This window comes from Saccostrea cucullata, unplaced genomic scaffold (genome assembly GCF_032062105.1).
Source record: "Saccostrea cucullata isolate Sc308-1 unplaced genomic scaffold, CSIRO_AGI_Scuc_v1 ctg4294, whole genome shotgun sequence".
NCBI lineage: Eukaryota > Metazoa > Mollusca > Bivalvia > Ostreida > Ostreidae > Saccostrea > Saccostrea cuccullata.
Genome location: NW_026931638.1, coordinates 11,135 through 26,709, shown reverse-complemented (window position 1 = coordinate 26,709; position 15,575 = coordinate 11,135). Strand labels below are relative to the sequence as shown.

General features: G+C 30.4%; 1 protein-coding gene across 3 annotated transcripts; it reads left to right on the top strand.

The window, feature by feature from the left end:
• Positions 1 to 3,889: 3,889 nt before the first annotated feature.
• On the top strand, positions 3,890 to 15,269 carry LOC134233178 (uncharacterized). Of its 3 annotated transcripts, none has more exons than XM_062715168.1 (7): positions 3,890 to 3,984; positions 4,149 to 4,211; positions 7,703 to 7,763; positions 11,339 to 11,383; positions 12,206 to 12,259; positions 14,102 to 14,191; positions 15,149 to 15,269. In XM_062715168.1, exons 2-7 carry the CDS (start codon positions 4,160 to 4,162, stop codon positions 15,180 to 15,182), a joined length of 336 nt encoding a protein of 111 aa, XP_062571152.1. In that variant the 5' UTR covers positions 3,890 to 3,984; positions 4,149 to 4,159; the 3' UTR covers positions 15,183 to 15,269. The 3 variants fall into 3 exon arrangements, 2 of the variants coding, with proteins under 2 accessions (XP_062571152.1, XP_062571151.1); XM_062715167.1 differs by lacking the exon at positions 11,339 to 11,383 and adding an exon at positions 8,973 to 9,017 and having other exon boundaries at positions 3,891 to 3,984; XR_009984929.1 differs by lacking the exons at positions 14,102 to 14,191; positions 15,149 to 15,269 and adding exons at positions 8,973 to 9,017; positions 9,841 to 9,897 and having other exon boundaries at positions 3,974 to 3,984; positions 12,206 to 12,252.
• The last annotated feature ends 306 nt before the right edge of the window (positions 15,270 to 15,575 follow it).

Sequence of the window (15,575 nt, the reverse complement as noted above, 5' to 3'; positions counted from 1 at the left end):
ACATATGTTTATTAAAAAGGCTTCCTGACCTGGGACCCAATGATTCACACAGAAACAGAGCATGGAAAAAAATCTATAGTTACCATGCATGTAACATCATTTTTGAAAGGGGTACATAAAAAAATTATTGACGCTTTTGTATTGAAAAACCGGGGTTGGGGTGGGGTCCTGGTATGGTTCTTTTTTTCACAAAACAAATTTTCGATCTATAATTATGATGGGTTTTTGGAACTAAATTTACAGTAATTACGTATGTTCGGAAAAAGTGCGAAGGGGGAACCCCCCTTATACACGTAACTGGTCTTTACTCTACTTTATAAAACTGTTAAAGTTTTCAGATTCTATACCCTCTGCATCACTTCGTCAGCGGATGCAGAGGAGGTTTGGGAGTCAGGACCCCCCAACCCCCCACAATATGCAGAGCTGACAATTTTATATACTGAAGCAAATAAAAAATTACTTTACCTCCCCCCCCCACATACACACACATACAAACCACAACCACCAACAAATAGATGTTTTAACTACTGAATCTCTGGTTGGTATATTTGACTGGGGTGGTCCCCGATCCTCTTTGGAAAATTCCGAGATCCGCGCCTGCCCTCTGTATATACAAATAGCGAAGTATTATGTATTAAAATTAAAATAAATTTAGATCCAGAAATCTGTTCTTTTTCAGTATTAAACTATTTAATTTATTTGTAAACAGCTTAAGAAACTGTTTGAAGGCATAATATGCATGCAGATTACAAAACTGGTTCAAGATCTTTTTAATCTTTTGGGCGAAATAAATTGCCACCCTTACAGCGCCCTCTTTCGTCAAAATATGAAACCTTGCATAATTTACAAATCACGTAAGTACAATTAACATTTCAAAAGTTGACGAATCGTAAGTCTACGAATTAATCATTTACATAGCTTGCATTTACATTTTACAAGTTCTGTTGGATAATTTACAATTAACAAATTATGATAGAACAATCGACAAATTATGAAATTTTGATTTTCAATTTACAAATTAAGGTTTCAATGTATACATTTTATGAATTACAAAATTGGAATTTTGAACCCTTTGGCTTTCCATATTAAGGTGCAGGCATTACTTCTCCGATTGTTTTTATGAAACGTTTCAATTTTCAAAAGGGATTTCTAAAGCATATAAGTGGACTAGTAAGTCTTTCCAAATTGAAATAATCATTGGGTGATTCATGAATGATTACGCAATAAATTATTTCGATATTACATCAAGTTATTAATGTATTTTCTATTCTAGACCTTCGTGTTACTTACAATAGAGATTTTCTAAGCGGAATAAGTTAATCCTTAATTTAATTAACGATATACAATTCAAAGAGGAGTCCTGTAATGGCTAATTTATGAGAAAGAAATCATTACTTAAGAAGTTTGCTTTCTATGCTTATGATTTCTTATTAGAGTTTTTCATTTATTTATCAAAGCGGGAATTTAGTATTAGAAGCTAATTTTGTAACTCTCTAGTTCATTATTGTAGATCTGTTTAATTAAAAAGGAGGTATCATAAAATCCCAAACTTTCAAATTTATGCTATAAAGATTCTATAAAGATTCATAAGGTAGTAATTATTTTGATATTTTATGTTTTCTTCATTTTACTGACTTTCGTTGCTATACTTTTCCATTATAATTCAAATATATATCAAATCAGTTAAACTGACAAATCTTATTTATAAAAGGGAGTGGTAGTAATGATTCGCATTTGGACTTGTTTAAGAATCAGGTCATACATGATTACCAGCGTTTGGTGGGCAATGGATGGAAAGAAATTGGTGATATTGCATAACAAATAACAAACATCTACTTTAAGCAATATTTCCAAGAACTACATCTGATATAATCTAAAAGGAATTTGAAGTAATTAATTTCAATTTACCGAGTGTAAAGATCAAGTGTTTGTTTGAAACGAAATCTAATTTACTATAATTACAATCAGATGATTTGAAAAATTTCAAGGAGCAAATAAATCATGTGTTTAAAAACCCTATGTGATTTTCATACTAACTATACTGTTATTCTCAATATCTGCTGCTGGGATAATCTATACATTCATTTTTTATCTCCCATAAGACACACTAATTACACTGGTTTTTGTCTAATCTCACTCTGATTTGTTTTGTTATTTTCCAAGTAACTGGTAAAAAGTTATCAAGTAAAAATGTAATTCTTCATCTGGATCCAAACTATGTATGCGAGAAAAACACATTCATGTATTTGAATTTTGTTCATTCTGCTTTGTTTTTACTTTATTTTTTTATTCTAAAAATAATGTATTCCAAGTATTTATATTGTTTTAAAGCTTTAAAACATAAAAAGATCCGCACTGATGGCTGACATGTCCCTCAATACATGTTGCAGTGGGATTATTAAGAATCTTTTCTTTTTCTTTTATTTTTTTTTTTGACATAATTTCTAATGCAACAAGGATCATACTTCTATTCGTCTAAAACAAATACTTTGATGAGTATAAAATGTAGCAAAATCGATTTTTCCTCAATAATATATATATACGAGGGCCGTTCAAAAATTACGCGGACTGTGCTATTATTTACTCTTACAGACGTCATATAGTTATTAAATATCACAGAAATACGTATCTTAAAGATTCCAATAACTTTTGGGCAAAAGTTCTGTATTTCAAAAATATTCTACGAAAATTATCGGTATGTTGATATTGCTGATGGAGAGGTACGGAGCACGACAAAAAAATGAAGCAAACGCATGCGGAATCCAAAATTTAGCTCATTAATTTTCTATAATTCGCGATATTTCTCCACAATTTTCTCAGATGTATCTTTGAATTGCTCTATTGTTATGTATTTAGATTTCTGACATAATATTTAAAGTACTAACAGAAATACAATGATTTTTCTCCGATGCGATTCCCGCGAAAACGACTGAAAATGACGTCTCCTGAATTAACGGCGCACCACACTTTTGTTAAATTATGTGTAAAGCTCGAGATATCGCCAACATAGATCCAAAATATGCATAATTAAACATGTAGTAAACTAGGGTATTTGTGACATTCGTCCACAAATAGCAAAATGAAATTTTAGACCGTTAGACCTCTGTGAAAAGGCTATACGGGAGGATGGGAAGACGATTATCGACGAAAACTTTATCCGGACTGTAAAGAACGTTACACTATATCTCATAAATACCTGCAGTTTTTGGTTAAAAAAAAGAATTTTCTTTACTTGTTAAATAGACTTTAAGCTTCACAAAAAAATGGTGTTTGGATGTTGAGTAGATAAGGTAACTCAAACTGTATAGTATACAGGTACTCTTGGGAAAATGTTGAGAAAATGAAAACTTAATAGATATTTTTTATAATGCCTGTGACGTCGAAGATTTTGCTGCTCCGTGACTCAATGATATGTCCGGATTAATCACTCAAAATTGATACCAATTTTCAACATTTTGATATGAAATTTTGAAGACCATATAAGTAAAGATTCTTTTATATTATGTTTGACATTTTGTCCGATTATATCATCTAATATCTTTTCTGTGCAACAAGTCCGCGTAATTTTTGAACGACCCTCGTATGATAATTAATCAACTTCAAGTTTTCCTCCGTAAAAATCAGTAAAATTTGGAAATTTGGTTTCTTTTTTTTCACCTCTTCCTATCTGCTTTGAAATGAAAAAACTGCTTATAAGGAACCAAACAATATATATTTACGTGGGTTTATCTTTGATACAGAATGTTTATTCTATTTTTTTTTTTATTTGTCAAAAAGATTTGAGAGATTTTAATACTTGAAATTTGTACATTGATCAAGATGTCTTGAAGTGCTCGATTTCCAAAATCTTTCATTTTAATTGGCAACTGGGTGTCACGTGATATGTGTAAATAACTTTATATATTACAAGGATTTCTGCCTACTTCGACATTGCAGAAACCAAAGTCATTAAAGGGTAAGACTATTCAAGTGAGGCAAATCACGGTAAGTCTTCGAACTTCTGTAAAGAAAAATTAATGTAATAATTTAAAGTTTTAAAATTTTCCAAATGATTACTGCAAATTTTACAAACTAATTAGTTCATTGAAGCATTATGCACTTTTTTGGAACACGTGAAGATTACGTTTCCTCCAAACTTTTATTCGTAGATAACCTGATAATGCACTGGGAGCCATTTCTTGTCGTTTTGTTGATCTTCATAATAGCTGAAGGTAAGAAGATATTTTCAATTTAGTAAATTAAAAATGAAACATTACCACACAAAATAATTAAGACCTAGGAAACTTGAAAATGAAATAATTCAAATCCTTAATTTGTCACCGCTTTATAATCTTTCTTATGAACTTTATTTTACTTTTTTACATTGCCTCTTGAATACGCACATATTTGTTTACTTTAAGATATTCAACACTTTCAGCAAAAATTATCGCAAGAGTAATCAAATCCCTGACAATGGGAAGATAAAACGTTTAAAACACATAAACCATACTTTTAGAATCTTGTTAATAAACAATGTTTTATCTTACAACGTTTATTGCTGAAATTAAGGATAATTTCAATCAAACAAGTATTTTTATAGCTAAGATCCTTCTTTCCCTTAACCACCCCTCTGTCGTTTCTATAATTTATATTAATTTTTGCATATCAAGGGAAAAACGTCATGAAATATTTTGATTCTAAAGAATCAATTTATTGCATCTTTTGAAGCTAGACAGCATTAAATATATACTCACCGTCAATGAAAACGCAACAGTTCTATTTTCAATAATTTTTATCAGCAATTAATTTGGGTTCAAATTTGATTTAACACTTTGAATAAACATTATAAAAATATAATAAATGCATTTTCGTTCGGTCACGGTTGACATGACTATTCATATACGGTTTATCTGAGTATGCGCCAGAAACGCATGATTTTGTATTGAATTTATTCATTTGCTCGATCGGACTCAGCGATTTGCATGTGCTTAGCAAAATTTCGAGTGAATGAAGGCCAGTAAAGAAATTTTTATTAACCGTTTCATTTTGAAATTATGCCGAGGCTAAGTAAATTCAGCGCCATGAAGCAAAGGGTATGTTCATGCAGGCATGTCTGCGCGACAAATTGCTTGTCAGAGAGATGGACTGTTCCCCCTCCACTATCACTATATAACAGAGGATTGCATTGACGGGTTCCGTTAATGACAGGCTGCGCTCAGGCAGAGCTAGAGTGAAAGTCACCAAAGGACCATTTCATCCAATTACGTATCTCCGTTCCGATTCCTTACGGCAGCAGAGAAATTAAAATATGCAAGATGTAGTTTTAAAATTTGTCCAAATGAGTCAACTGTGCTAAATCGGCTTCGATTTGTGCGCCTACATCAAGACGATCATTTATGGCAATAATTTTTGGAAATAAGACGTCAGAATCGACTGCAGTGGACACAGCAGCGTCAGCGGTGGATACAAAGGCAATGGACTGGAGTTCTATTCACGGGTGACCGTTTTCATTTGAGTGGCAATGATGGGCGTGTCCGTGTATGGCGACGAAGTGGTGATTGTTACGCAAATTGTTGTGTTCGGGAATTAAAAGATGGGGATTACGGGACACAAAATAATTATGGGGACCTATTTCGTTTCTTGATCGCACACCCCTTAATTCATTGATGGTAATCTCACATCACAGCGTTACATAGATGAGGTACTACGTCCTGCAGTTGTTCCGTTCTTTGCTGTGTATCATGATGTCCATCAGTTTCAGCAGGATAATGCGCAACCTCACTCTGCCCGTCTAACGACTGCCTTCTTATGCCAACAAGGCATCAACACGCTTCCATGGCCGGCGTTTTCACCCGATCTGAATCCTATAGAGCATTTATGGGACCAGTTAGGTAAAACTGTAAAACAACATCATCTTATAGCCACAGACACGTCAGGAGCTGGAAGCAGCACTGCAGGAAGAATGGATAAGTATTCCCCAAGCCCGAATACAACGTCTAATTCGTTCTATGCGGAGGAGATGCCGTGCGTGTGTTGCAGCACGCGGCGGACACATTAGATACTGATTTGTGAATTTTGATTTCAATGTTTGCCGTGCTTCTAACTGTTTTTATTAAATGTACAATTAAGTATTCAATTTCAAACACAAGATTTTCATTTCTGAAACCCATATGAAGTTGACAATTGATTTACATGACGCAAATAATATTTCTCATAAAATTTATTCACATCTTATTCAGTGTTGCGTTTTCATTGACGGTGAGTATACTTTTAAAAAATCTATTTTTTAAATTTTTTTTTGTTTTAATTTTGATCTACACTGATAAAATCTTTAAGCTTAATAAATGTTTATGTAAAATTTAAATTTTTGGGAACAAATAATCAAATCTATGCATTGAATAATTGTTTTCTAGTGAATTGAATAAATAAATTAAATGAAAATAACTATATATAAATGCATTAATAAAATGACTAAATAATAAATAAGAATTAACAAATAACCTAATAATTTATTTTATTTATTTATTCCGTAAGCATAAATATATCTACTAATGGACAGAAATAAATAAATAAATGTAAAATTAAAATGTCAATTTATTTTTTCATTTGTTTTTGAAATTGATAATGCAGCAAATAAACGAATCCTAAAAAAATTATTTGTTACTTTTATTTTAAATAAACAGTTTTATCCAAAAATACTCTAGAAAGTATTTTATTAGCATATTAAAACGACTTTCAATTATTTTACGTCAATGATGAGTATCAAAATAGTCGACTAATTATTAACAATCTTAAGTCGTCAATTTCTTTTTCGATACTTTTACTTTATTTTGATCTGTTTGAAAAAAAATCGGATTCCAAAAAACTCTGAAGGTTCAGAAAAAACCACTAAGTCATTGATATGTTACCAAAGACTCGGGATACACAGTAGTGACACCTATTGTCTTTTTTCAATTACCTCTATACCTTGTTTATTTTTTAGAAGAGCGACCGTGTACACTCCGTAGCTGTTTGTAAAAGCAATAAATCTTTGTATTGGAACCGATTTTTTCATTCAATACAAATAAAAGTATCAAAATGCAATTATTCTTATATCCATTATGGACGTTAAATAATTGAAAGTCATTTAAATATGATTAGAATACTTACTAGCGTTTTTAGAGCCTAAAACTGATTAAATGAAATGAAACTTTAAAATAAAAACAAATTTTGGGGGACATAAATCATTTTTTTATTTGTTATATTCTTAATTTTCAAATAAAATAAATAGATATTTTTTGCATTTTAGAAAATTATACAGTTTTAAATTTAATTAATTTTTTATATTTGTTAATAAATGAATAAATACATAAAACTAATAAACTGCTCCAATCAATTATTAAAAACATAAATCTTTTATTCTTTAAAATGAAGATACAAACAAATCTATTATATTTTCGAAAATTGATAACATTTGGCCTATTCTACGTACACCTTTTTTTTTTCCGAGAAATATGTTTCAAAGTATTTTTGAAGCATGCATGTGTCTTTAAGGATACGCCGATAGAAGTCAGCAAGGGAGATGTATTTACAAATCAGACCTCATTTCAATAGTTTTGTTTTTCTTTTTTTATCGGTTAAAAAATCTTTTACTAGAAGAGAAAACTAAACTTCGTTCTCACTTTGTATTGATAATTTTTATTGAGATATTTTATATGACACCGATTTCTGCATTGTTTTAAAGGTGCAACACTTCAAGAGAATGAAGGGTTCAAGATATCCCCCGACAGCTTCAAATTTAAAAGGTAGGTATGATTTATATAATATAATATAATATAATATAAATATTTGTTATATTATTTGGTTTGTAGATAAAACAAATGTATTTTAAAAGGAAACCATGCAATGTTTTGCTACTAAGCGTCAACAGATGCGTATATTATTATTATATAGCTAAAATAGTCGATAATTAAAATGTTAAACATCTATAGAATTCATACTTCAATATTTTGTCGTTTTATGTAACGCTGAGATTGTATTACAGTAAATCTCGGTTAAAACGAAGTCACGGGGACCAATAAAATTAATATTTGTTCTCTATATCCGTAATTCGTTATATCCGCATAAGAAATTCGTTCAATTCATATAGGTTGGGATCTAAAATAACTTTGCTATATATTGGTGAATTCGCTATATCCATGTTCGTACTAAACGAGTTTTGCTGTACGTAATATGAGTATGCCAAAACCATTCCGAAATACGATTGTCCAATATCGAATGCCCCGTTGTAAACAAAAATGTTATCTGGTATCTAGATGTATTGGTATTTTTAACACCACAATGAAGTACGTAACTATTAGACCCACAAGACTTCAAACCTAAATAAGCAAATCATAACCCTCAGTAGACTCATTGGTCATTGGCAAATAATATCAAATATACAGTGAAAGTTCTGAAAGAAAAGCCCAATTTAAGCTTAAAATTGGCACCATTTTAGTAATATCTAAAATTGTACATCAAATACCCCACTTTTTATTTCATTATCCTAATGTATAAGATATTTTTAACCACTCAATCTTGGAAATTTAAATTACTTTCAAACGATTCTATTGCTTTTTAAATTAATTTTAATCACCAGGAATATAAGAGTTCTTTTTAACGCAGAAAGGTCAAATCATTGACTATGCGAAGTAATCTTAAAATATTTTTTGTTGTCACAATTTTTAATGTGACTCAATAAATGGAAAAATCTGTATTTAATCCAAAAATCAAAGATTACTTTTCTTTAAAACTGAGAAATTAGTTATGTGTTAGACGAAATTGTAGTGCAAAAGGTGATATATTGTTCCATATTGTTTTTTTTAAAGAAGCGCACTAAACCCCACTTTTGTTTCAATTTTTTTAGGCTGTACTTGTAGATTCTCAAAATATATTTGAAGAACAATGCCCAATACTTTTGATAACAGAAACCACCTCCTCAACAAAACAATCTTAAATATAACTCATATTTGCAGGCACAGGGAAAGAAGGGCATCCCGCGGGATCCAACTAAACCCTGAGTAAGTATTGAGTGGTACTGAGAAAACCCTGAGTGGTGCTGAGATAAACCTGAGTGGTACTGAGCCCGATTCTGAGTTAACTGACTTAGTCCAACCAATGTTAAACAGAAACAAGCTGGTAGCCCTACGAAATGAACTTGTCAGTTATGGCAAATTCTATTGAAACAATACATTAAAGACACATTTTTGTGTTCAGGGCAATAAATAACGTTAAATTTAAGTTAAATTTATTGACTTTGCTGTCCGATAGGTCCTGAAGTTCTTCATGCATCTTTCGCATGCGAGTACATAAAAAACGCCATTTACATGTAATGTTTTGATATCAAACCCTTTTCGGGTATAAAAGCAATCCAACTGGGTATCTATTTAATAAATTTGGTTTCTAGAAAGTGATTTTTATTGTGTTATTTCAAAAAATATGTATTAATCTAAATAATAAGAGTCAATAGTCGCTAGTGTCCGAAACCAAGATTTTCTCGATTCGCACTTTGTCAGCAGTTATGATGACAATCTATAAACTAATACGTACAATGCAATTTACTTAAACAGACAAAAATGTGTACGTAATAATGCTAAGGAAGGGGGTATTTTACTGCAAATGTATTAGAAATTTAGAATGGAAGTGAATAGACTGGAAATCCATTTTCTTTACTGATATGAATGAAGTAAATTTTGCAAGTACGGAATTGCGATGTATAATTTGTATGTATCTGTCAATTATTTATATTTATTTTAATTGTTAATTTGTTCATGTTCTTTGTTTATCATGCTGGCATTATCTTTTTTACCTTGATGTGCTCATATTACATAACTCTTTTGACAGAGATGATGGGAATGAAGGTGTTCAATGATAAATTACTTACAGCTTCAAATTTAAAAGGTAGGTATGATTTATATAATATAATATAATATAATATTTGTTATATTATTTGGTTTGTAGATAAAACAAATGTATTTTAAAAGGAAACCATGCAACATTTTGCTACTGAGAGTTAACAGATGCATATAATTATATAACGAAAATAGTCGATAATTAAAATGTTAAACATCTATAGAATTCATACTTCAATATTTTGTCGTTTTATGTAACGCTGAGATTGTATTACAGTAAATCTCGGTTAAAACGAAGTCACGGGGACCAATAAAATTAGTTCTCTATATCCGTAATTCGTTATATCCGCATAAGAAATTCGTTCAATTCATATAGCTCTAAAATAACTTTGCTATATCGGTGAATTCGCTATATCCATGTTCGTACTAAACGAGTTTTGTTGTACGTAATATGACTATGCCAAAACCATTCCGAAATACGATTGTCCAATATCGAATGCCCCGTCATCGTAAGCGATGTTGAAAAATGATTATCTTAATTTGGTTTTTATCTAAATAATAATACGTAAATTTTAATTGTGTTTTTAACACAAAAATTAAATTCTTGTCATAAATTAATTGCAAGTTCAAAAATATTTTTACTTGCTTCCCAATTCAACTCCATGTATATGCAAAGATATACATTATGATTTGTTTTACCCAAATTTGATTTCAAGGCTTCAAACCTAAATAAGCAAAATCATTACCAATTAAACACAATTAAAACCTTATGTTTAATTTCCATAGCGAAAACATTCACTGAGGAACTATTTGATGTGGCTAAAAAGATTTTTAAAAATCCAAAATATTCAGTATCATCAATTAACTTTCATGAATTCCATCAACATACAGTATTTGGCAAATAATATCAAATATATAGTGAAAGTCCCTGAAAGAAAAGCCCAATTTAAGCTTAAAATTGGCACCATTTTAGTAATATCTAAAATTGTACATCAAATACCCCACCTTTTATTTCATTATCGTAATGTATAAGATATTTTTAACCACTCAATCTTGGAAATTTAAATTACTTTCAAACGATTCTATTGCTTTTTAAATTAATTTTAATCACTAGGAATATAAGAGTTTTTTTAACGCAGAAATGTCAAATCATTGACTATGCGAAGTAATGTTAAAATATTTTTTGTTGTCACAATTTTTATTGTGACCCAATACATGGAAAAAACTGTATTTAATCCAAAAATCAATCAAAAATTACTTTTTTTAAAACTGAGAAATTAGTTATGTGTTAGACGAAATTGTAGTGCAAAAGGTGATATATTGTTCCATATTGTTTTTTAAAGAAGCGCACTAAACCCCACTTTTGTTTCAATTTTTTTAGGCTGTACTTATACATTCTCAAAATATACTTGAAATACTAAGCCCAATACTTTTGATAACAGAAACCACATCCTCAACAAAACAATCTTAAATATAACTCATATTTGCAGGCACAGGGAAAGAAGGGCATCCCGCGGGATACAACAAAATCCTGAGTAAGTATTGAGTGGTACTGAGAAAACCCTGAGTGGTGCTGAGATAAACCTGAGTGGCACTGAGCCCGATACTGAGTTAACTGACTTAGTCCAACCAATGTTAAACAGAAATACGCTGGTAGCCCTACCAAATGAACTTGTTAGTTATGGCAAATTCTATTGAAAATATACATTAAAGACACATTTTTGTGTTCAGGGCAGTAAATAACGTTAAATTTAAGTTAAATTTATTGACTTCGCTGTCCGATAATTCCTGAAGTTCTTCATGCATCATTCGCATGCGAGTACATAAAAAACGCCATTAACATGTAATGTTTTGATATCAAATCCTTTTCGGGTATAAAAGCAATCCAACCGGGTATCTATCTAATAAATTTGGTTTTTAGAAAGTAATTTTTATTGTGTTATATCAAAAAATATGTATTAATCTAAATAATAAGTGCCAATAGTCGCTAGTGTCCGAAACCAAGATTTTCTCGATTCGCACTTTGTCAGCAGGAATGATGATAATCTATAAACTAATACGTACAATGCAATTTACTTAAACAAAATAAATGTGTACGTAATAATGTTAAGGAAGGGGGTATTTTACTGATAATGTATTAGAAATTTAGAAATGGAAGTAAATAAACTGGAAATCCATTTTCTTTACTGATATGAATGAAGTAGATTTTGCAAGTACGGAATTGCAATGTACAATTTGTATGTATCTGTCAATTGTTTATATTTATTTGTTAATTTGTTCATGTTCTTTGTTTATCATGCTGGAATTATCTTTTTTACCTTGATGATCATGCTCATATTACATAACTCTTTTGATAGAGATGATGGGAATGAAGGGTTCAAGATATCCCCCGACAGCTTCAAATTTAAAAGGTAGGTATGATTTATATATAATATAATATAATATAAATATTTGTTATATTATTTGGTTTGTAGATAAAACAAATGTATTTTAAAAGGAAACCATGCAATGTTTTGCTACTAAGCGTCAACAGATGCATATATTATTATTATATAGGTAAAATAGTCGATAATCAAAAATTTTAAACATCTATAGAATTCAAAATTCATTAATTTGGCGTTTTATTTAACGTTGAGATTGTATTACAGTAAAACTCGGTTAAAACGATGTCACGGGGACCAATGAAATTTGTTCTCTTTATCCGTAATTCGTTATATCCACATAAGAAATTCGTTCAATTCATATGGCTGGGGATCTAAAATAACTTCGCTATATCGGTGAATTCGCTATATCCATGTTCGTACTAAACGAGTTTTGCTGTACGTAATATGAGTATGCCCAAACCATTCCGAATACGAGTGTCCAATATCGAATGCCCCGTTGTAAACTAAAATGTCGTATGGTATCTAGATGTATTGGTTTTTTTTAACACAAAAATGAAATTATTAATTAAAAATGAAGTACGTATTAGACCCACAAGGCTTCAAACCTAAAAAAGCAAATCATATATGTAACCCTCAGTAGAGTCATCGGAATGAAGCGATGTTGAACATGTACAGGACAGGCGTTGATTTGAAAGATCATTAATTTGAGTTTTTAAACTGAAATTATTATTATAAATTACGAAAAAAATGTTTTAGCTATATAATAATAAGTCTTTAAACTTTAATTGCTGAATATTGGGATTCGTAGGCTGAATACAGATGCACTTGCAAGCTCCTGCTTTTCTACAGCCAACTTGTGCCAATACTCTCTTGTCATAGTTGACAGTTAATTGCAAGTTCTAACGATAAACAACAATATTTTTACTTGCTTCCCACATTCAACTCCATGTATATGCAAAGATATATATTGTTTTAGAAAAGTGTGAAATAAGCAATAAAATTCTAAATTTGATTTCTTTTAATGAGCTTGTCTGTTTTTATTTTATATATTGATATCTTTTTTGAAATCTACATAATGTTTTAGTTCTTGCAATATATTTGGATTCTAAAATGCCAATTAAACTATAATCAATTAAAACCTCAACTTTAATTTCCATAGCGAAAACATTCAGTGAGGAACTATATGTTGTGGCGGAAGTTTTTTTTTTTAGAATAAAAAGATTTTTAAAAATCCGAAATATTCAGTATCATCTATTAACTTTCATGAATTCTATCAACATACAATATTTGGCAAATAATATCAAATATATAATGAAAGTCCCTAAGCTTAAAATTGGCACCATTTTAGTTATATTTAAAATTGTACATCAAATACCCCACCTTTTATTTTATTTTCCTAATGTATAATATATTTTTAACTACTCAATCTTGGAAATTTAAATTACTTTCAAACGATTCCATTGCTTTTTAAATTAATTTTTAACACCCGGAATATACCAATTTTTTTTTTAAAGCAGGAAGATCAAATCATTGAATATGCGAAGTAATCTTAAACTTTTTTGTTTTCACAATTTTTAATGTGACTCCATACATGGAAAAAAAACTGTATTTAATCAAAAATCAATCAAAAATTACTTTTTTTTAAACCTGAAAAATTGAGTTATCTGTTAGACGTAATTGTAGTGCAAAAGGTGATATATTGCTCCATATCGTTTTTTAAAGAAGCGCACAAAACCCCACTTTTGTTTTAATTTTTTTTAGCTGTACTTGTAGACTCTCAAAATATACTTATAGAACAATGCCCAATACTTTTGATAACAGAAACCACTTCCTCAACAAAACAATTTTGAATATAACTCATATTTGCAGGCACAGAGAAAGAAGGGCATCGGCTATCGCGTCCCGCCGGATATGTCACTACTGTAACATAAAAGCACTGAGAATACAACAAAATCCTGAGTAAGTATTGAGTGGTACTGAGAAAACCCTGAGTAGTACTGAGAAAAACTTGAGTGGCACTGAGCCCGGTACTGAGTTAACTGACCTAGTCCAACCAAAGTTAAGCAGAAACAAGCTGGTAGCTCTTCATAATGAACTTGTTAGTTATTGGCAAATTCTATTGAAACAATACATTAAAGACACATTTTTGTGATCAGGGCAGTAAATTACGTTAAATTAAAGTTATATTTATTGACTTCGCTGTCCGATAAGTCCTGAAGTTCTTCATACATCATTCGCATGCGAGTACATAAAAAATGCCATTTACATGTAATATTTTGATATCAAACCCTTTTCGGGTATAAAAGCAATCCAATCGTCGCGTATCTACTTAATAAATTTGGATTCTAGAAAGTGATTTTTTTGTGTTATTTCAAAAATATATATTAATCTAAATAAAAAGTGCCAATAGTCGCTAGTGTCCGAAACCAGGATTTTCTCGATTCGCACTTTGTCCGCAGTGATGATGACAATCTATAAACTAATACGTACAATGCAATTTACTTAAACAAAATAAATGTGTACGTAATAATGTTATGGAAGGGGGTATTTTACTAATAATGTAGTAGAAATTTAGAAATGGGAGTGAATAAACTGGAAATCCATTTTATTTACTGATATTAATGAAGTAAATATTGCAAGTACGGAATTGCGATGTACAACTTGTATGTATCTGTCAATTATTTATAATTATTTGTTAATTTGGTCATGTTCTTTGTTTATCATGCTGGAATTATCTTTTTTATCTTGATGTTCATGCTGATATTACATAACTCTTTTGATAGAGGTGTTATCATTATATATATGATAAGGTTTACTAGTACTATTCAACATTTTAATTTTATGTATTTCATTTTCTCCACAAAATTACATTTTCAACGTCTATATTATTCATTAATTCAAAATTTATTTTTCCAGCCCCGTTTGGGATGAACGTTTACCAACACAATAGTCATCTGAGGAAATCAACAGAGAAAGCAACAGAGCAATATTTTACAATGTATTCAATTGTAAATTAAAAGATGCAAAAATTTCAAAAGTTGTATGTAATTTAATTATACTTTCATTCAATAAACTCTTATTGGTTTAGACGCAGTTAACAATCCTTTCTATTACTCTTAGCCTTAGCAACACAAGTGAAAAACGGGTAACACAAGTGTAATATGTCATCATATGCATGGAAATTGTGCGCTTACGTTTCACCGTCGAATTCTCAAAACGTCAGTTGCGCGTTTGAAAGAAGCTTACTTATAAACAACAAATGACAGACAAAACATACTTCCGAGTGCAAAATAACGAAACCTTAGATGATAACGGACACTAAGAGTATGAAACAAACAATAAA